Consider the following 23792-nt stretch of genomic DNA (forward strand, 5'->3'; position numbering starts at 1 on the left):
TGTGTGTGTGTGTGTGTGTGTGTGTGTATACATACATATATATATATATGTATGTATACACACACACACACACACACACACACATACATACATATACATATATATATGTATTCATTCCTTGCTGTTACAGCTTTCCAAATGGCGTCTTCCCATATAGTATTGAGTGATTTAAGAAAAATGAGTAATAATGAATTTTTTTCTGAAATGAAAAATTCAAACTGCTTTAGTAATTTATCTTTCTTGAGAGGTGGACTGATAACAATTAATGGTAGGTTAAGTTAATGGTGCTGGAAACAAAATATTCCCATCCAAGTTTATAAAAATGGATAAGGTGAATATCTTGAGTAATTAATATAATCTAGCATGTCTAGGAACAGTAATGATGTAGAAAATATAAACCTTTTTCTTTTTGTAGTGACTAAACATGGCTTGATATTTATAGGACTTCTCACTACATATTAGACATTTTAGATTTGGGAATTCTACTTAAAATAATTTTCATTTTAAAATTGAATGAAGACTTACTTAGTAGAAGGTCAGATCAGTCACTGAACATTTCTACTTTAATAACCTTTAAAGGTTAAGTCACAGAATTTATTATATGTACTTTGTACAATATGAAGCCCTCCTGATTTTGTCTTTTTTATAAAAAGAGGTTTTAGAACAAAACATTTATCATAGTATTGGGAAATATCTCTTGTAAATGCTTCGTGTTTCTGTTTGTATTTTAAAAACTGAGAAATAGTACAGTTTTATGGTACTGGAAGTAATAATTTTAAAACTAAAACATTCTAGAAATGTAGTATTGGCCTGTTATAAGAGGCACTGTGTCATTGTTATTGTGCATAGCACTTCTACTGTCAGGGTGCACATTGATGGTTTAAAAAAGGAATACCTAAGGTTTTCTGTAAATCCTTGAGTTAGGTAGATTTATTTTTTCTATCGCTTTCCCTAGTTATTCTCTATTCCTTTTCTGATACTAAAAATTCCACTTTCTAGTTGTTCTTAATAATCCTTTTTTTAAAACGTGAGTAGGCATATTCCTGATGAAATGCTTTCTTAGTATTGAACAGCTACATTTCTATTAAGAAAAGGAACAGCAAAAAGTTTTCACTAGTTTGTGAAAGTAATTTATTCTTAGGGTTTCCTTTATTGAAAAACTAGTAAGGGTTTTTCTTGGGACATTTGACATTTCTTTAAGATTCTGAATGATTATAAAAATGCTTTTTATTTCTGGTGAATTGGGGATGTGTTTAATAACTGATGATGGTTAAGAGTAATTTTAATAAACTCCATAGGTCATGGAAAAGGAAGGTAGAAATGAAATGAAGTATAAGAGTAATGATAACAGTAATTTAGCTAGTTTTTCCTTCTGTTTAAAAATTATAGGCCAGTGGTTGGTGTACCTATGGCATGCATGCTTCAGCAGGTTGTTTGTGTCATTGCAAGCTCTAAAAGGTTCACCTGTGAAGGCATTGTACCAATAGATTTTTGTATATGCAGTGGTAATCTCTGGCCTTTCTATAAAATTGCACTTCACAAAATCTTAGCAAAAAAAATATGACTGAAGCAAATAACAGTGTTTTGCTTCTTTGTCTTACTTCCAAAGGACATTTCAAATACAGAGAAGCAGAATAAACTCAGTGTTCTCATGATATATGTACTGGGTTGGAAATGGTTCTGGATGAGTTCCAAAATAATCAGAGAATACAGATAACTCAAACTGAAATTTAGTTCCCAGTTTTCAAAATGACCACCAGACAGGTACCTAGCAGACCATTGAATTAAGTTTCTCTTAATACTTTTCCCATCATGTGAAATGGAACCAACTTTAATCAAGTGCTTCTTCTAATCACCTGTGTTTTAAAAATGCCTAGAACTTATCCTCCTGAAAGAAGTAGAGACAATTCAGGGATACATGCAGTACAATTCATAATAGCTAACTCTTGGAGCCTGCCTGTATGTCCATCAGCAGATGAGTGGATAAAGAAAATTATTTATACACAATGGAGCACTACTCTACCATAAAGAAGTATACACTTGTTGTTCGTAGGAAAATGGATATACTTTGAGTGAAATGAATCAGACACACAAGCTTAAATATTACATGGTTTTTCTTATATGAGAAACCCAAAGTATAGATAAATAAAGAACAAAATAAAGGATAGTTGGACATAGATCTCTTGCAAAAGGGAAGGAGAGCATGAGATGGAGGGAGGGAAAGAGATTGAAAAAAGAATTAAGATGTGTTGCACCAACTCCCCATAAAGAATGCCATCATTATGTACAAAAACCGTGTAGTAATAAAATCACCCAGAACTTAGTATAGTACTTTAATTTAATTAATCTGGAGTCACACCCTCGGTATCAGTCTTTTTTTTTTTTTCTCCAAGTTATTCTAATGGGCACCCATGATAGAGAATCACTGATAAAAATCATGTGCACACGTGAATTGCCCAGAGAATTTTGTTAAACTGAGATTTCTATTCCATAGGTATTCATGGGGATAGAGATTCTACATTTCTAAGTTCCCAGGGGATGCCTGATGATCCTGGGCCTTAGAGCGAGCGCACCTTTGAGTAATGAGGATGCAAACCATCTTCTCTGGACTATTAGTTTGCCCATAGTCCTTTTATTATTCAAGGGCATTTTAAAGGAGAATTTTATTTCAAAAGTGAACATTTGATTGGCAAAATGGATTCCTCTGAAATAAACTTTGTTAGTTCACACTCTCATGGTTCAAAGCAGTAATCAGCCCCGAAAAGTATTAAGTTTGGGTATTTTGGTAATAAGTAATGAGATTAGCTGGACGTGGTGGCTCACACCTGTAATCCCAGCACTTGGGAAGCAGAGGCAGGAGGATCACTGTGAGTTCGAGACCAGCCTGGGCTACATTAATGAGTTCCAGGTCAGTTTCAACTACATAGTGAGACCCTGTCTCAAAAAACCAAAATAAAAAAGGAATAAGATTAAAGCCCTTTATTAGAATGAAACCAAAATTTACTTTTTGTTCCATTTCTATAAAAACCTATGCAAATAAACGTTATTACTTTGATTTAATTTTGAACTTTTAAATTTGTTTAAGTAAATTTTCCCAAATCTCAAATATGAACAGTCTAATTCCAGACTGCTAAGCTTTTGTATGAGGGATTTAAATAAAGTTTTATTAGATATATCTTACAAACATCTTATAGTAACTGTATGGGTATATATGTATATGTTACACATGATAACTGCTTTGCATGGCTTTTCTTATATGCCTAATTTTTCCCTTTTGTCTGTTGTTTTCTCTCCCACTTCGTAGCATCATTCACAGTTATGTGTTACAATGTGTTATGTGATAAATACGCTACCCGGCAGCTATATGGCTATTGCCCATCCTGGGCATTAAACTGGGAATACAGGAAAAAGGGAATTATGGAAGAAATTGTTAACTGTGACGCAGATATCATTAGTCTTCAGGTAACACTATGGAAAATAAATTGTCTTTAATTTAAAGGTGAATTTAAAAATAGAATATCTTACCTCTGGCAGAGACCCTGTATTCAAAGAAAAACTCAAAAGGAATTATTTTCTTTCTCTCCCTCTTTAAAGAAAAGAAGTTTTAATAAGCATTTAGGAGATTTTTTACAGTTGAACTATTTTGCTGAGTGCAACCATGCACTGACATTCATTATTTTCCAAAGTTATAATAATTTTACCCATTATCCATGTTAACATTCACCTCATGAACAAATCACTGGTACTGCTGACAAAGGAAATTGCAGAAGATTTCCAGTCTTTGGGGAATGTAAATTTAACTCATTAAGAGTTCAGGGGAAAAATAATGCTTGCCACAGTTGCCTACAGTTGGGTTCAATCCCCAGCACTGAAAAAAATAGAGTGAACAGAGAAAAAATATATACATTTTTGCTTTATTTTATTTTATTTTTTGGTGCTGGGGATCAAACTTGGGACCTTGTGCTTGTGAGGCAGGAGGTGGAACCACTGAGCTAAATACCTGGCCCCATTTTTATTTTACTTTATAAGCCATCTCTTAAATTTGAATTCCTCTCCCCCACTTGGTTAATTTGTGCAGTTTTATTTTAGGGAGATTTATATGTGCTGGGCTTTTCAAAATAATTAAAATAGTAGTATTGCTTCCTTTAAAGACCAGTTAAGGGCTCAGATCCCACAGCAGACAAAGCACTAATGAAGGGCCTCAGGCCCCAGTAGTAGAAGTTACATAACCAGGAATTGGAGAGGGAGATAGCACAGTTTTCTGTTTAATAACACTTTGTAATAATGAATTTAAGTGAAGAAATAAAAGTTTTATGAAATGTGTTTTATCACTTCAATATTTGGAAAGTGGATGATTAGCCAAAAAGATTTATGATAGTTTTAAATAATTTATTCTTAGTGACTTTCAAAGCATATTAAGTGCCTAAGGATGCCTTACAAATCTTAACTGAAAAATAATTGTATATATCGTATGTAGTGTTGTATTTCAATGCATACGTACTTTGTAGAATGATCAAATCAGCTCAGTTAACATATCCATTACCTCACTTACTTTTCTTAAAGAGGTTTAAACGATTTTATGTGTTATTTCTCACATCTTCTCAGCATAAAGAAAAATTATTACTTTTAAATATTCATTTGCTAATAGAGTTCTTTGATAAGGTATGTTGTCGAGAAAATAACAAAATAAAAAAATCTCCCAAAAATTAAATATTTTTTTGATAGACATAGGCTGTCACAGAATTAGGAGGAAGAAGCACATAAAATTAGGCTGTTGTAATTATTTTATAGTTTGGTTTATTTATAGAAATAACAGCTCCATATTCTAAGTGTAAATAAGGATAAATTGTAATTTAAGAAAATTCTATTATGTAATACTTTATTATAAATTGTTCATTCTAGAAAAGTTGAAAAATTTGAAGAAACGTAAACATTATTGAGGAAAATACCTATTTCCATGTCCTAAAAATAGTTGCTCTGTTAAAACTTTGGAGTGATTTCTTCTACACATTTTTCTATTCACTTACTGAGTTATTTACAGATATATTTTTAAAATAAAATTGAGAGCACATTATTGGCATTTTTTGCTTGTGTGTTTACTGCACTTAATGCATTTTCCATGTTACTAATATTCTTCAAAACCAATTATATGAATATAAATTGATTTGGCTTTTTCCCTACTGTTGAACATTTAATTGTTTATAGGTTTATGCTGTTATAAAATCATACTGTTAGGAGCATCTTTATACGTAAATATTATCTTTGTATTATTTTTTTTGGAAAGATTTGTTAAAAATATTTACTAAGTCAAAGAATAAAAAGTCTAACTTAATGACTTATGAGAGGACATTGTTGATTGGTATCCAAGAACTTAATTCCTTAAAGTAGATTTTTTTGTTGTTGATTTTATGTTTCTCACTTTTGGGTATCAATCATACCAACTATGATTCAGAAAAAAAATTGTTTTAAAAAATTACTTCTTTGTATGTGAAATTTATTATTCCCGACTACCTTAACCTATTGTATGCTCAACTTACTTGAAGTACTAGTAGTCTTGAGGAAGTGAAATCTATTGGAGTGAACTCTACATCAGGAGCCTAGAGACCTGGGATGTAATTCCACTCCTAGCTGAATGAACATGAGAAAATCATGTTACTTTTTTGGTTCTTTCATGTTTTAAAAGCTGCCATTGGCAGCTGCTAGCGATAAGGTAAGATAGATAATATCTTTTACATGAATTGTTTTAACTTAATCATACTTATTCATAATGCAGAATATTTTTATGTCTCTGTCCGTGTTTACTTCTGTCATGTAGATAACAGCTTTTCTTTCATCTCAGGAAGTAGAAACAGAGCAATACTTCACTCTCTTTCTGCCAGCATTGAAGGAGCGTGGGTATGATGGATTTTTTTCTCCAAAGTCACGTGCCAAAATCATGTCTGAGCAGGAGAGAAAACATGTGGACGGTTGTGCAATATTCTTCAAAACAGAAAAGTGAGTTAAAGTACAATAGTGTAAACTTATTTATCACACATTTAAAATTGTCTTTGAGGGCTTGCAGGTAGAATGTTTGCCTTATACAAAAGGCTCTGGGTTTTATCCCCAGCACTGCAAAAAAAGAAGAAATATATTTTTATAAATGTATACAATACACATCTTTATTTCCAACCTAATAATACATTCACAACAGTTTTCAACAGTAACTGCTTCATGAACTTCTTTCCAGGACTATCTCCTATATAGAATAAAACCATTCTTTGTCCTGGTACCAAATATTTACCCATGTCATATTTGCTAATCATTTATTACAAAACTAGTCCGAATTTAACACAAAGTGCATTATCTGCCTTAAGTCTTTCTTCAGATTAGAGTCAGATGTTTCTCCTATTTATCTAGATATGTATGAGTCACTTACTCTTACTAGATCTATTTCTTCATTTGTGTATTCTTACCATTATAAGATCTTTGGTGGTGTTTGAGATAGGGTCTCACTAAGTAGTTCATGCTGGATTTGAATTTAAAATACAGCCCAAGCTGGTCTGGAACTCATGGAAGTTATCCTGTACCAGCCTCCCCAGTGCTGAGATTACAGATGGTCACACTGCACCCTGTATAAGATCATTTTTTAATGTTGTTTACAAAACTAACAGTCAAAAGAGAGTGTAAAAGAGTGCTTTGACTCTGCATGCATTTTGAAATACTCATTCTCCAATCAGAGTATCAGATAATTTCTAATTTTCATGGATAGTTATTTAATTCTGCATGGAAAATAGTACAGAGTAACATAGAAACTATAATCACTGTACTGTTTAGCAAAATATTTATCCATCATGTTGAAAGGATATGGTTATTGCTTAGTTAAGGCAAGCACATAGATTACCAGTATTCAGAGAATTGGAATGTAAAAAAATCCTACTTCAGTTGTTTGTTTTTGTTTTTTATGCTGGAAATCAATCTTAGGGTCTTGTACATGCTAAGCACATGTTTTACACTGAGCTATACCTTAACCAATCTAATTTAATTTAATTTGGGGGAATTTAAGATTTAGCAGCATCTTTTGGTTATTATTATAAACGCCATTTCTGGGAAGTAGTTACATGCCTAGAGATTGGAGAAAATAGAATTTTGATTGATAAAATACCAGAAATCCACTTTTACTTTCTTTTATCTCAAATATTATCTACAGTCCAAAGCATTTTGAATGTATATTATGTGTGAATAGAAACTGAGTTTATAGACTTTTTTTTAAAGACTGAATTTAATTTCTTTCTGCCATGTTGTGTTCAGTAGCAGTGATGGCAAATTTTTTAGAGCTTTCCATGATATAAATAGCCTGCTGCAGCATGTATGCCATAGGTTCACCACCACTGTTTTATATACTGACTCATTAGTAGAATGGAATTTTGGAGCAAGGGACATAACTTTAAGTCCAGAACAGGAAAAAATGGAGTTGCATTATAGATACTAGAATTACCTGCTTGTTCCTGAGATTAGCAGTTCTGATCATCTGATCTTGCTTTATTTTAAATGAAAAAAACAAAAAGATGAGAACAGTGGTTTATAACTTTGTGAAAGGTACTGTTACCTGAATTTGGTTATTATAGCTGAAGGTTTTCCCTCTAAAATCAGGAACAAATCAAAGATGTCCCCTATCATAACTCCTGCTAAATATATTTCTCAAAAACATTAGCCAGAGTAATTAGGCAAGAGAAAGAAAAGGGACACAAATAGGAAAGGAAAAAGTTAAATTATCATTTATAGATGATATGATCCTCTACAGAGAAGATCCCAAAAACTCCACCAAAAGATTTGTAGAATTAATAACCAAATTCAGTAATATAGCAGGATACAAAGTCAACACTCAAAAATCAGTAGCATTTCTGTACACCAGTAATAAACTCAGTGAGAGAGAAACTAAGGTAACAGTACCTTTCACAATAGCATAAAGAAAAATGCAATACTTAGGAATTAACCTAACTTACAAAGTGAAAGACCTCTACAATGAAAACTACAGTACTCTGAAAAAAATCAAATGCAAGAGACTATCAAGCAGTGGAAAGATAGCCCCTGTTCCTGGATAGTCTGAACCAATATAGTGAAAATGACCATACTTCCAAAACTATTACACAGATTTAACACAGTTTCAATCAAAATACTAATAGCATTCCTCACAGAGCTAGAGAAAACTATTCTAAGATTTATATGGAACCAGAAGAGACCTAGAATAGCAAAAGCAATCCTGGACAACAAGAGCAAAACAGAAAGCGTCACAATCCTGGACTTAAGTTATACTACAAAGCCACAGTGATAAAAACAACATCAGGCCGGAGATTTAGCTTAGTGGTTCTGCCACCTGCCTTGCTCCTGGATAGTCTGAACCAATATAGTGAAAATGACCATACTTCCAAAACTATTACACAGATTTAACACAGTTTCAATCAAAATACTAATAGCATTCCTCACAGAGCTAGAGAAAACTATTCTAAGATTTATATGGAACCAGAAGAGACCTAGAATAGCAAAAGCAATCCTGGACAACAAGAGCAAAACAGAAAGCGTCACAATCCTGGACTTAAGTTATACTACAAAGCCACAGTGATAAAAACAACATCAGGCCGGAGATTTAGCTTAGTGGTTCTGCCACCTGCCTTGCAAGGGGCCTGAGTTTGATACCCAGTACCAAAAAAAAAAAAAAAAAACCCAGAAAAAACCATGGTATTAGCAAAAGCAAAAAACAAAACCCTGCAAAAACCAAAACAGACTTGTGGATTAGTGGTGTAGAATAGTGGGTGCAGAAACAATTCTGGGCATACTTTATCTTTGATAAGAGGGGTCAAATACTTTTTCAGGAGGAAAGATAACCTCTTTAACAAATAGTGCTGGGAAAACTGACTGTGCATGTCTATATGCCAAAGATTGAACCTGGACCATACACTAAACTAAAAGCACAACGGATCAAAGATCTAAATATAAATAATAAATATAAATAATAAATATTGATCTGTTGGAAGATAAAAAAGTAAAACTCTTGAAGACATAGTTATAGGCAAAGGCTTTCTGAACAGAACTCTGCACAAGAAATACCAAGAATCCACAAATGACATCATACCAAAAAGCTTCTGCACAGTGAAGGACACTGCCAACAGAGTGAAGACAGAACCTACAGAATGGGGAAAAATGTCTTGCCAGTTATTCCTTAAAAGACTATATGATATGAGTATATAAAGAACCCCAAATAATTAGATCCCTCCCTAGATTTAAAGACCCAATAAAAAAAATGGGTATCTGAAATACTTCCCAAATGAGGAAATACAAATGACCAGTAAATACATGCAAAAATGTTCAACAGTGCTGGCCATTTGAGAAATGAAAATTTAAACAACACTGAGATTCCACCTCATTCTAAGAAAAATGGCTATCTTCAAGCAATCAAATAACATATGCTGCAGAGTTACAGGGAAGAAAAAGGAACATTTCTTCATTTTTTGGTGGGAGGGTAAACTGGTACAATCACTATGACAATCAGTGTGGCAATTCCTCATAAAATTAAAACTAGAAATTCCATTTGACCGGGCTATTCCCTTTCTTGGTATCTTCCTGAAAGAGTTAGACACCATACTACAGTGGTACATGCATGCCCATGTTTACTGCAGCACAACTCATACTAGTTAAATCTTGGTAGCAGTGTACATGTCCCTAAACAGATGCATTTATAAAAGTGGTATTTGTACACAGTGGAGTACTACTATGTCATAAAATGGATAAATTTGAGTCATTTGTAGGAAAATTGGTATACCTTGAGATAATGTTAAATGAAGTAAATCAAACACAAAAGCTTAAATTTCATATGGTTTTCCTCATATGAAAAACCCAATATATAAATAAAGTGCAAAATAAAAGACAGAAAATAGGGGGAAAAGTTATTAAAATCCAGCATGGCTAATGTACCTAAAAGTGAACCTTGATTTACTATAATTGTTTTATATGTGTTTTGGTCTGATAGCCTGGCTATTAATCTGTGTTTATGATAATTAACTTGATAAAGACTAAAATCTGATGCTGCCTTACTCTGGGGATTGAACTCAGGACTTTGCACTTGCGAGGCAGGCAGTGGAACCACCAAGCTAAATCTTCAGCCCCTTTAAATGTTTTTTCTTTGTTTCCAGATCTCTACAATAAACATTTAATAGCTTTTTCCTCTCATAAGAAAGTCTGTAGATGCAAGACTGAGGAGACCCGGTTTAAGAGTAAAAATTTTTAGGTGCATATCTGGGGATTGAACTCAGGACTTTGCACTTGCGAGGCAGGCAGTGGAACCACCAAGCTAAATCTTCAGCCCCTTTAAATGTTTTTTCTTTGTTTCCAGATCTCTACAATAAACATTTAATAGCTTTTTCCTCTCATAAGAAAGTCTGTAGATGCAAGACTGAGGAGACCCGGTTTAAGAGTAAAAATTTTTAGGTGCATATTATTTCCCTTTTGGCTTATAATTAATATAACTGTCTCCAGAGTAGTTTTAGTTTTTAACAAAATGCAGTAAAAAATGATACGATGGTAGTTCATTTATGCCTAGTTCTAGGTAGCGCACTATATTAGTCTGTTTTCCATTACTGTAACAAAAAACCTCAGGCTGGGTATTTTATAAAGAAAAGATGTTTACATAGCTTGCAGTGTTAGAAGAAGAGCCCTGGCATCATTGTGACGCTAGTGAAGCCCTCAGGATGGTTAATACGTCTGGAATTCCTGTAGGAGAAAGAGATCAAATGGTGAGACAGGAAACTGGGCGAGACTGGAGAGGGGCCTGCCTTGCTTTTTTATGGCAACCCTTTTTACAAGAACTTAGCAAGATTCCCAGATGAGGAAGTACAAATGACCAATAAATACATGCAAAAATGTTCAGTTCTCTTCGAGAGAGATCCCTCCAGTCACCTTCCCCTAGGCTCCACTCTTAAAGGTTCTAGCCGCTCTCACATCACTGTACTGGTGACCCAAGCCCCTTACACATCAACTCCAGAGGTACAAAATATATCCATACTATATGCTGTACCTTTAAGTGAATTTCTGTTCAAGTAAACAACTTTAAAAAAAAATGTTTGAGTTTATTGGTGCATTCTAGGCATACATTACAGTTACATTCATCATTGGGATCTTGTACCTTTACATGCCAGGTCTTGGTTCTCATTTTTTCCCCTTGTCCCTGCCCTCCCTTCACCCCCTCCTCCCCTCCCCATGTACAAACACTTTATTTCCATTTTTTCATTTTCTCCTATTTTTTTCTTTTCCCTTATTACCTTTCTCCTACCCTCCCCACTTTCCCTACACCTTTAAAACAATTTTCTTTACCCAAATACCATGTAAATATTGGTCTTTTCTTTTCTGGAGAAGACTTTCTAGTAGAAGTCCATTGACATGATTGACATTTACTTAAAAGGATGTCACCTGAAAGAGAAATTAATTTATTCTCTATTATTTTAAAGAAAATATCTAACACTTTTTAATGGAGGAAGTGGAAGAAAGATATAGGGAAGCAGTTTTTAGTTAAGGAAGACCTGTGCAATACTGAGTTTCCTTACTGCAGAAAAAGAGTGACCTAACTTGAGAAGAAGTAAAATTGTTCCAATAATAAAAATATTATTATTGAGCAGAATTTTTAGATTCTCTTGCAGAAATGTAATGTAGTTTCTTACAAATAAGCTTTAGAAGTTCTGTGAATATTTAGAAGATACCATAAATGTTAAATTTAAATAATTGAACTATGATTTTAAAATGTTCACTCATTTCAAATAGAGTACCACATTTAGTCATTTTGTTTTTTTTCTTTTTTTTCACATTTTGTTTTGGAAATGAGTGACTTGTTCCTAATGTGCTGTTTAGTTGACTTGTTTTGGTGCAGATCTCTGAAATATATTTCTGCCTGCTTCTTTAGGTTTTCTTTGTGCAAATCCATTATTTACTATTTATATCTGTGTGTCTTTTTCAATCTGGAGTTTTATTACTACTTTGTAATCAAAACAAAATATAGAAATCATTTGGATATTGAGACTGATACACAACTATAATTATCATCTATACCATCTTAAACTGATACAAGACTATTTGTTGTTTAAACCTTCAGGTTTTTATGTTCTTCAAAAGAGGTTGTTTTCTGTGATTTATTTATTCTAACATACTGTTTTGGTCATTTTATATTTGAAAGTCTCACTGGAAATTGAAAGAATTTCATTCCTTAAAAATATTTTAAGATATCTGATATGGAGGATAGTCTTATCTGTTAGGTATTTTAAATCTGCTCACTTTTTAATTCATCATCTCATCTAAACAACCTCAAAAGCTTCTCTACTTGATCGCTTCTCATTTTAGGCCTTGGAATCTGTTCTCCACAGAGTAGCTAGTGTTATCTTTAAAAATTGAATAAAATAGGGGGCTGGGGATTTAGCTCAGTGGTTCCATTACGTGCCTCATAAGTGCAAGGTCCTGAGTTTGATCCCTGGTACTGAGGGGGGGGAACTAAATAAAATAATGTCATGTCCTTACTTAGAACTTTTAGTTGTTATTATCTCCAGCATTTTTTAACCCTTCCTTTCATCTCTGAGCCATACATTTACAAACTTGTTTGCTAACATCTCACAACTTTTCATTTCTTTTCTATGAAAGGCTCTTTATCCTATTCTTTACCTGGTGTTAGATTTCCCTTGCCTTAAGATGGCTGCCACATGGAATGGCAGCCTCCATGTTAAAATATGACTTCTCTAGGGCCGGGGATTTAGCTCAGCGGTTCGGTGGCCTGCCTCGCAAGTGCAAGGACCCGAGTTCTATCCCCGATACCACAAAAAAAAAAAAAAAAAAAAAAAAGACTTCTCCCAACAAAGGACAAGCTTTCTCTTCCCATCATGCCTCTTCTCCCACCAAAAGAGTAACCTGATACTTGCTCCCTCCTAGCCGCTAGTGATGTCACAAGATCCCTCAATCCCTAGCCACTACATCACTCAACCCCACCCCACTCCTATAAAAGAAGCTCGCTGTTCTGCCATGTTGCTTTCTCTCCTTTGTTCAGAGACAGCCTGGCAGATCCTTCCCATGATAAAGGCTTATTATGATCCTGGTCTGGTTCTGGTGTTTAGCTCTTTACCTAACCACATGGTAGTTCTTTGTTCTTTATATTTCAGTTTAAAAACTACTTCTTTCAAGTGAAGTGTAGAAATTATATTTCCTTTAAGTACTCTGTATTAGAAATAGGTACAACTGGGATCTTTCATTTCTAAATACATTGGAGACTTTCAGAATTGGAGCAGGAAGAGGAGTGTTATTTCATCTAGCACAGCATTCTGCAGCATAGTAAGCTTTTAAACAATTTTTTTAAGGGATTTATAATTTTGTTTTCAAAGCTGGGAAGAAGGTGGGGGCACCATTAATGAGGGCAAAGATTTAACACTCAGTGGAAAGTATTATTTAGCAGGGTTTGGCTCTTTATAATTATTTCACAAAATTAATAAAATCCAGGTAAAAGAGTTTAAATGGCTTGGCCAAGTTCACACTGCTATTAAATATTGACGCTACACTAATTCTACTAAGTCTTCCAACTCTAAAATAATTTGTTACAAAGGAAAGAAATACTAGAAAATCTGAATACTAGTTTAAGCAGATGGGAAGAAGGATGATTTTCTTAAATAGGAAGTGTAGAAATAGGCAGTTCAGAACTGTTTCAACTGCTTCATGGTCACAGGATGGTTATTGTTCCTCCAGGAACCAGCTGAAAAGGACAAAGATGTAAAAAGGGAAGGGAATATCATATGCCATCTTTGCTAAGCATTTGGGAATGTTTTGTATAGAAACCAGACTAATGTTTGATTGACCTGAACTCTCACATGGCCACTTGTAGCTAGAAAATGACCAAGATTATTAATGATGTTTGTTTGTATATTGTGCCCTCTTCTCTTAATGCCTTTTAGCATGATGGTCCCAAGTACCTGTGTTACCATAAATAATACATTGTATCTTTCAGATTTACATTGGTGCAGAAGCATACAGTAGAATTTAACCAGGTGGCAATGGCTAATTCAGATGGATCTGAAGCTATGCTCAACAGAGTGATGACAAAAGATAACATTGGTGTTGCTGTGGTATTAGAGGTCCACAAAGAACTATTTGGAGCAGGTAAGGGCAATTTAAAATATTCTTACCAAAAATAAGTACTATCCCACATTTTCTTATGTCAAAACAAGTGAAGAGAATCTTATTTATTGCAATTACTCTCTTTTGAGGAAGTTAAATGAGATGGCCAAAAAAAAAAAAAAAAAGCACTAATTGCAAAAAGCATGTTTTTTTTGCAATTTGAGAGGCATTTCTGCCAGTCCTTTTTACTTATCAGGTAGCTGAATTAAAATCTTTTTTTTTTTTTTTGGTACCGGGGATCAAACCGTGTGCTTGTGAGGCAGGAGGCAGCAATAAAATCCTTTCAATATGCCATTAATATAAAAGTTTCTTTGAAAGAGGGAATATTTTGGTTAAGCTGAATTTAGAAATTATAGTAACTGGTCCTGTTTTGAACCATATTTTTAGCTTCTTGAGTGTCAACCTTTTTCTTTAAGGTTAATTCTTGCCGTGTTTCCTTTAATATTTTTTTTTTTTTTTTTTTTTTTTTTTTTTTTTTTTTTTTCCCGGTAGGGGTGGGGATTGAACTCAGGACCTTGCACTTGCTAGGCAGGCAGGGAACCACTTAGCTAAATTCCCAGTCCTAATTTCTTTTTTAAAACTCAGTCATTGTCAGCTGGGTGTGGTGGCACACACCTATAATACCAGCATTCAGGAAGTTGAGGCAGCCCCAGCTACCTAGTAAGCTCACATCAATCTCAACTACATAGACTGTCTCAAAAAACCAAAAAAAAAAAGACAGGAAAAATGCAGTCGTTGTCATGGTAAAAGTAGGATCTTTTATCTACATAGTATATTTCTTCAGCTTTTAGCATTATTTATAGTTTTCTTCAGAGTCAAACTCATTACGTACTTTGCATTATCCAGACTTTTTTTTAAAAAACTTTTTCTATTGCCTGCCTTTGAGAATTTCTTTGTTTACTGGTATAATTTAAGCTAGAGCATGGAGGTGAGGCTACCTCAAGGCTTTTTTCAGTCCATGCATTTATGTCAAACCTCTTTCCTGCCATTCTTCCTCTTATCCATTAACGAAGACATTCTTTTCTCTGGGACTTGAATTGTCTTCTTTTTTTTTAGCCTTGCCATTTTTATTCTTTTTTTTATGTCCTTTACAATCCCATTCTTCTTTTAGTACTTTTTTTTCTTATTTATTTTGGAATGTTGTTTTTTGATTTGCAGAAGAGTAATTCTAAGTTATATAGTAGGTACTTCTTGGTGAACTATGTATCTCTTGTACTCCTGGGAGGGGATTTTGGTAGTATAGAAAGTCATTATGGCTCCTTTGATGGGATGAATTTTTAATGCTTTATTTAGTGAATAATCTACAGCCACAAATGAAACTTTAAAACTTCTAGGAAAACAGCTTAGGAGATTTTGGCTGCAAATATTTATCTTATGATCAAATTGTATTAAAAATAATTCCTGTCACATATAATAGATTAGTTTTCTCGAAATTGAAGATAATTATGTCAGTAATATTAGAAGGAAACTTTACCGAAATAGCTTAGAAAATTAGGTCTTTTTCTCTAGCATTTATATTTCAGTAGAAACTTTCAAAGGATGTTTTTATAACAACTTCATGTGGAAAATTAAATTTGAATTTTCACTGATATTTCAGCAGTACATAAGCATATAAAAATTGAAAAGTGATAGATGTCCCCCTATCTCAGTCATACTCTCTGGGAATATTCCTGTTCTTTTCTCTATACAGATCCTACCATGCAAACTGAGCTGTATTCCTTGAATATTTTATAGACATCTTTCTGTAGATATATGTTTAGTGTACTTTTTTTTGGTACCAGGGATCGAACTGAGTTCCTTGTGCTTGTGAGGCAGGTGCCGGAACCACTGAGCTAAATCCCCGGCCCTATGTTTGGTGTACTTTTCAGTTTTTAATGTATTATCTGTTGCTTCACCACTTGGAAAGTGCTGTTTTGATTTTATTTTGACATAATTAAACATAGAATTGGGGGACTTAGATATTTTTTTTTTACTTGAGTTATTTCATTTTCCATATAAACATGAGGAGTTAAGGGACTGGCCCAAGACACCACAAATAATTAGTAAAAAAGTCAGGCCTAAATCACAAGCGTGCAAACTTTCAAGAATACACTGTACCCTAGTTCTCAGTTTTAAAGTAACTTTATATGTATGCTATGATTTGTTTGGGTAGTGAATTTACTTATTTTATTTTGTATAGGTTAATATAATGCTACTGCTTTTTACTACTGACCTATCATAGTTAGGTTTAGGAAATGCACAATGAACGAGTATTAGGTAGTGCAGATAATTTAGGTGACTCAAATAATTAAAAACCTATCTCACTAGGTCATTGTGCCATTTAAATGACAGAGATATTTAAAAGCACTTGCTTATACTAAGAACCCAGCAAATACAAGGTACTATAATCAAATCTTGATTATGTCATGATAAAATTCCTAACTTGGGCATATAGATCAGGGATCCGCAAAGTTTTTCTGTCAAGGCTAAATAGTAAGTAGGCTTATGGGTCACATACAGTCTTAATCACAGTACTTGTGTGTGTGTGGGGTGGGTATTGTAGTAGAACCCTTTAAAAGTGTAAAACCATCTTTAGCTTACATAGGCTGTATAGAAACACATGGTGGGCCAGATTTAGCTCATGGGTTACCACTTGTCAGTTTGATCTCCAAGAGTAATTCCCATATTAGAGTTATCATAATCTCAGCACTTTGGTTTCTAAGAACTAGTTTGAGATAAAAGATCAATCGTGGAGGAGGGTAAGGATGTAGCTGTGGATCTTTTTGAGAAAACCTTAACATACCACTTTTCTTGAAACATAAAGCATAACTTTATTTTTTATGTTTCAATGTAGGTGTGAAGCCTATTCATGCTGCAGAAAAACAGCTGCTTATAGTGGCAAATGCCCACATGCATTGGGACCCAGAGTATTCTGATGTGAAACTCATCCAGACCATGATGTTTGTCTCAGAGGTTAAAAACATTCTGGAAAAAGCCTCAAGTAGGCCTGGCAGCCCAACTGCAGATCCTAATTCCATCCCGCTGGTGCTATGTGCAGATCTTAACTCATTGCCAGATTCAGGTATTTATATAACATCATTTCTTCCTTGCTTTCAATTTTGCTTTTAGTCTTATTTGAAAAGCCAGCTGTTTTCTAATTGTGTATGTTGAGGGGGTGTTCTAGGGATTGAATCCTGAGCCTCATGCATGCTAGGCAAGCACACTACCACTGAGCTGCATTTCTAGCCCCCTCCTCTAACTTTTGATTAGAGATTTCTCTTCTAAATTAGGGAGTAGTATATTAGTGAAGATTCCAGGGTTGGGACAATGGGTAACTGAGGAATGTTTAATAAAGAAACTATTTCTAAAGGTGTGGTCAGGGTTATTGGAAACAAAATGTATACTTCAGTACTCTGCCAACAGGGGAATTCTTGTCTCTTTGCCACTCCTGCTCCTAAGGGGGAAAATGATGGGAGCTGTTATCAGAACTTGGCAAAACTAGTTACAGTTGTAGAAGAGGCTATGTAATGGGACGGAGTCAGTGCCTACCAGACCAACAGGAAAGGAACCCAGAGGGAAATATACCCCTACCTAACTGTTCTTGTTCACTGATCTGCCATGCTGCTTATTGTTCACATCCAACTAGCAGCTGTGGGAATGGAGTTTACCATTTTTACAATAAAGATCAGCTTCCTGAAGCACAGAGTACAGTGGAGAATAGTAATCTGAAGTGACAACCAGAAAATATCACAGATACCTAGTTAAATAACTTTGGCAAGTTTTCAGTAAAGTCATTAAATTATATTTAAATAATAATATTAGATCTAGCATGATCAAGAGTTCTTCTAGGATTTTATATTCTTGACCACTGCAGAACTACTTTATGTCTAAAATTTTTTAATTTGTTCATTTTAGATACTAAATTTCTTAGTTGTAAAACATTAAAATGCTATTAATTTGCTATTACCAAAATTCTAAATTTCATAATTATTTGTAAAATTTATAATTAAATTAAATTTTGTAATTAGGCTATTTAAAATAATCATTCAACAGTAAATGTGAAAAAACCTAAAAATTTATACTTGGAATATTTTTTAAAATTACTAATAAGCTAAATAGCATCGTCTCCTTAGCAAATAAATCAATGCTGAAATCTTTGTTTACAAATTTTTTTTTCTGACCTCTAGGTCAGTTGGCTCCTCCTTTCTTAAATATATTTTTTAAATTAAATTACTTTGAAGTACGAGTTATTTTTTTCATTGGTCACAAAAAGTAACTATCCGACCATGGAGCCAGACTTTCAGGGTTGGATCCCAGTTCTGCTACTGACCATCTGTGCAATCTATGACCAGGTTCCTCTTGTACAGCGTGCGTGCGCACGTGTGTGTGTATGTGTGTGTGTGTGGTGCTAGGGATTGAACCCAAGGCCTGGTGCATGCTAGGCAAGTGCTACACCTCTGAGCCATACCTTTACCCCTAAATTCTTTGTTTTTAATAAAATAAGCATTTTATCTACATCAGTGAGTTATTTGTGGAATTCAAGCATGTGAAGCACTTAACAGTATGTATAGTACCTGGCATTTGCTAGATAAATGGTAGTTCCTTTTGAGCTATTCACAATACTGTTATTGTCCATTATTCACTATATCTTGCTGTCATTGGTCACAAATAGAGAAGACTGTAATATTAGTTTTCATTAATTCTCATTATCACAAGAATTGTAATTTTTTCATGTTTGCTAATTCACTGGAAACTTACTTTTTGAACATTGTTGATACTTCAACTGTTTAGATATAACATCTAATATTTTTAGCTAGTATATCTCTCACATATAAGATTCTTAATAGTGTCAGACTGAGAGAATCCATGCTATTTCAAAATAGTGATATTGTCTAGCTGACTGTGGACATTAAAATGTTGATGCAACATCTGTTTTTGTTGTAAATTTTTTGTTATGTTTGCTTTAGTTATGAGATATCAAAAGACACATTGTTACTCATTCTTCTTGCTATACCCCTCCCATTATTGATCACAGTGATCTGATCATCATTCTTGCCGCTTTCTACATCCATCCTTGGAGTCCTCTTGTGAGTGTCTTTATAAGGTGTGCCTAAAAAAAAAAATACACAACGCTGCTGCCAGATTCTACCCATTGGAAAGGCAGGCTCATAAAAACATTACAGTATATCCACCTTACTACTTAATTCTGGCACCCCATGTGACTTCTGGCTCTTTTTCCAAAGTCAAATAACTATGAAAGGTAAATGTTTGAATCTCTTCAGGGCATTGAGGAAGCCATGACAATACAATGGAACACTAGCTTTTATCATTTTATCTTTTTTTATTTAAGAATGTGTCTGAAACAAGGGAGGGTGAATCATCCTGCTCAAAGTCCTCAAAGTTATTAACCAAGTAAGAATAAATGTTGAAGACTTTTTACCTTACTAATAAATTACTTGTAACACCATGTAAATGAGAGTCTTTAGTTGTGCTGTGGCTGTCTTGTTCCAAATCAATTAAAAACACTTGCCTTTCATGGTTATTCTGACTGTGGGTAAGAGCCAGAAGTTGTACACTGCCAAATCTGTTCAACCAGGTAGATGAGGACAACACCATAATGTTATTGTGTGCCTGTTTTTTTATATTTTTGACAACTCAGGAAAGAGCTCTTCTAGAATTGTTTCAAATTGTGGCAAGAATGAGACAAATCTGTTGAAAGCAAAGGGAAGTATTTTGAGGGGGATTAATGGCAGTGTGTCTTTTACTGTGATAAAATTTTTAAAAATTTAAACATTTACTGTGGTTTTTAGTCACAGCTCTTATATTCCCAAACTTGTTGATTGATTTGTGTAGAATTAGAAAATACTAAAGAGATAGTAGTTTAGATTAATATTCTCTTAAGGTTACTTAAGGTCATAACCTTGCTGTTGAATGCCACTTAGCTCTGGAAATCATCTAAAAAGCCCAAAGAACCACTAAAAAAATGAACATATTCCTGGGTGATATTGATACTTTTTCTAGAGCTAGGCAGATACCTTCCAATTTGATATTTGATTTTTTGTTGTTGTTGTTTTTGTGTTAGTGGGAATTAACAGAGCCTTTGCACTGAGCTGTATCTTTAGCCTTTTTATTTTGAGATAGGGTCTTGCTAAGTTGCTGAATTACCCAAGCTGGGCTCAAAGTTGTCTTGCCTCAGCCTTCCAGTGTGCTAGGATTATAGGTGTGTGCCACCATGCCTAGCTGACACTTGGTTTTTTAAAACAAGAAAAAAATACAGTTTCATATGATACAGCCTAATAAACTATGCTGAATCTGGTGCTTCTATGTGGCACAAGTCTTACATAAGAACAAAATGCTAAAAGATCCTTACTTTATTCTACTAGGTGTTGTGGAATATTTAAGCAATGGAGGAGTAGCTGACAACCATAAAGACTTCAAGGAACTAAGGTACAATGAGTGTCTTATGAACTTCAGCTGCAATGGAAAGAATGGAAGCTCAGAAGGGAGAATCACACATGGCTTCCAACTTAAGAGCGCCTATGAAAATAACTTGATGCCTTACACCAATTACACTTTTGATTTCAAAGTGAGTAGCAGCCTCTGGGCTGGTATAGAAATTATTACATATGCAAGCATGTGACAAAAAACTGTAAACTCTTTGGAATTAATTATATAATCTCGAATTTTCAAGTTCTCAAAATGTCTAGTCTACATATACACCCAAACATAAAGAAATTTGTTAGGTGATGGTTAGTGTTGTCTTGAGAATTCATTTTGAACCTTCATTTGTTCAAGTTCAAATAATACTGGTAAATATTTATAAATGCTTACTATGTGCAGGGTACTGTTTAAAGCATTTGAGTATATAGTGGTATAATTATTCATACCATCCCTAATTTTCAACAAGAATCCAAATAATAGGCACATGATATAGCTGTGTTCATCTTTAAAGAATTTATATAGTATTTTGTCAAAATTTTATTACTGCTTTCTACTAATCTTATATATCTTTAAATTTTTCGAAGTTTCTTTTAGGCATATAGTTAATTATAGAAGTTTGTATTTAATATCTATCTTATATCCATATAGTCTTAGTAATATATTCCGATTTCACAGCTTTAAAGAAGGAAAAGACACTTTTTTTGCAAAAATACAAAAATAATTTGAAGGGCCCATTGCACAGGACCAGCTACTTTTTAAAAAGTTGTGTTGCTTTTTGCCTATTTTCTGTTCAGTTTGTCTATCAGGAGCACTCCTATTTTGCTTTACCTCTATTTGACATTCTGGCATTTCAGGAATCTATACTAATATCCCATACTATCCCCAAAACATGGCAATATTAGAAAGTTGTTTGATAAAAGAATCCTAGAGAAGATTTAATACAATACCTAAGGAATTTACAAAATGGGCTCTTTCACATCTTCAGTATCCTTCTTTCCAAGAAACAAGAAGAGCTAGAAAGGTGATTCATTAATTGATTTCATCAATCAGCTTTTGTAGTCAGGAAGTGGGGAGTAAGTTGCTTAAAAGATGAATCTAATTTAGTATTTTTGCTATTAGATAATTGTATTTGGTGATTGTGTATTTTGGTTCAATTACTCATGCAGTGATGTGCTCTTAATATTTAATAGCTCACTTTCTAGGGAAAGAAGCCCTGATTTGTACTATTTGCTGATTTCTGTGGTTTAAGTACTTTCATTGCTGTAGATTCCAAAGTCCCAACATGATGCCTTTGAATACAGTGAGTGGGAAGGGGTACAAAGTTAATGGGTACTATCCAGCTCTAGCACTCCACTGTTTTTGTGTAATCTTAAACATTTCTACACTGAATAATAGAATTTACTGTAAGTTAAATCCTATCCTTGTAATATAATGTTCCAGCATAACCCAGAAATACCTGTAATGAAAATTCACAAAAATAAATGTTCAGAAATTCTACAATTGTGTTATTGGCATGTATGTAGGTAAAAGAAAATATATATTATTTCTTCCTCGCTTTTTTTAAAGGTCATTTTTCCCTTGTCTATAAAGTAAAAATAAGAGTAAATTTTGTTTTTTTTTTTTTGGTACCAGGGATTGAAAAAATTTTGTATATTAATCTAAGTCATCTTTATCATTCACCTGGATGGGTCTAAAATTCTTTGTTGATTTTTCTTCATTATATACATATTAATAATTGATCAATAATCATGCTGAGTCATTTACATGGTCCAAAGAAGTAGTTAGAACAGAGATACCTGGCTCAGAGAGTGTGTGATATTTAGATATATAGGAGGGGATGAGACAGGACAGAGCTAGAAATGACTAGGGAAGAGAAAAATATGAAAGATACATAGGTTAGCTGGATTGATGAATGGGAGGATGAAATGAGATAGGAAAAATGTCTAGAGAATGAATTAAGGGCCCATCTTACTAGAGAATTGAGCTTTTAGTAGAAGCAGTAGACAATGAACTTTTCAGGTTTATACAGAGCATTTTATACAAGTGCTATACCCGTGTTAAAAGCAGTCAGTACAGAAGAGTAGGTAACATCAAGTATAAAATGTCGTATGATCAGCATTAAATACAGATCCCAACACAGTATTCTGCCATTGTTTCAGTGGGATGTTGTTTAATTTTAGTTGGCTTAACATTTGTTTACTTTCTTGGTTGTTGAATAAATGGTGTTTAGAATCCAGAGTCATTTGCTCTAGATCTGGTTTGGGGTGATAGAGAAGCAGTTAAGAGAATTGCCCTTCTCAACATGACTTGCAGACCACGTTAGTTTAATAAAACTAATTCAAACTTGCTGCTGTTCCTCACTCTGCACCCTCATCCAGTCTAAAGGTGTGAGTCATTTAAGGAAAAGAGGAAAGACAGCTCTCCATTATGTCAGGTAATAAGCCTTTCCCTGTTACCTTATGAAATTTATAATTTCTCACATTCTTTTAAAAAACAAAGCTAATATTATACTAGCTCATAAACCATTCTTTTGTTTTTACTTTTTTCTCAAGTTCTGCAGACTTACACAGGGTAATTTTTACTAACATACGAAATATATTTTCCCACATTATAGTCTTTTTAAAAAGAAACTGAGTCAGAAAGGCTAAAAATGATTAGCCCTTCTTTTGGATTAATCCATAACTTCCTTTCTGAATATGATCAAAATTCATTATCTATAGTATTTGTCTTTTTTCTTAAATAAGGCCTCTCACTATTTAGTTCAGGTTGGCCTTGAACTCACTATGTAGCCCAGGCTGGCCTCAAACTTGCAGCAATCCTTCTATCTCAGCTTCCCAAGTGCTGGGATTACAGGCATGTGCCAACATGCCTGGCTTGTATAGTATTTATGAGTAGATAGTTTCAGGAGTAGAAATTTTTCTCCCTAAGTGGGTTTCTGGTCACTTGATTTAGGTAAGAACTGTCTAGGAAGAAATTTGACTTTGCTGTCTTACATGCACAGTGTGGGACAATCAAGTCCACATTGGTAAATCATCTGACTCAGAGAGATACAACTGTATCTGTGGGTCCCTGCTAAATGATTTTTACTTACGTATTTTATAACAAGGAAACCAGAATGTATAGCATATCAGGATTTGTAAAAAATTAGTATTTTTAAACTAAATCACAGAATAGAATAGTTAAGTGCATAGTAGTTTGTA

The 23792-nt window shown here is 33.9% G+C and overlaps 1 protein-coding gene across 1 annotated transcript in view; it reads left to right on the forward strand.

Moving 5' to 3' along the window:
- Cnot6l (CCR4-NOT transcription complex subunit 6 like) overlaps positions 1-23792 on the forward strand; it is a 73365-nt gene that overhangs the window by 41980 nt on the left and 7593 nt on the right. Inside the window, exons 6-10 of the mRNA XM_010628363.2 lie at positions 3305-3462; positions 5840-5994; positions 14003-14154; positions 17006-17233; positions 20535-20737. Coding sequence (XP_010626665.1) covers positions 3305-3462; positions 5840-5994; positions 14003-14154; positions 17006-17233; positions 20535-20737 — 896 coding nt within the window. The remainder of the gene's footprint in view (positions 1-3304; positions 3463-5839; positions 5995-14002; positions 14155-17005; positions 17234-20534; positions 20738-23792) is intronic.

The sequence above is a fragment of the Fukomys damarensis genome, unplaced genomic scaffold, assembly GCF_012274545.1.
Source record: "Fukomys damarensis isolate Sample0158 unplaced genomic scaffold, DMR_v1.0_HiC HiC_scaffold_32, whole genome shotgun sequence".
Classification (NCBI taxonomy): domain Eukaryota; kingdom Metazoa; phylum Chordata; class Mammalia; order Rodentia; family Bathyergidae; genus Fukomys; species Fukomys damarensis.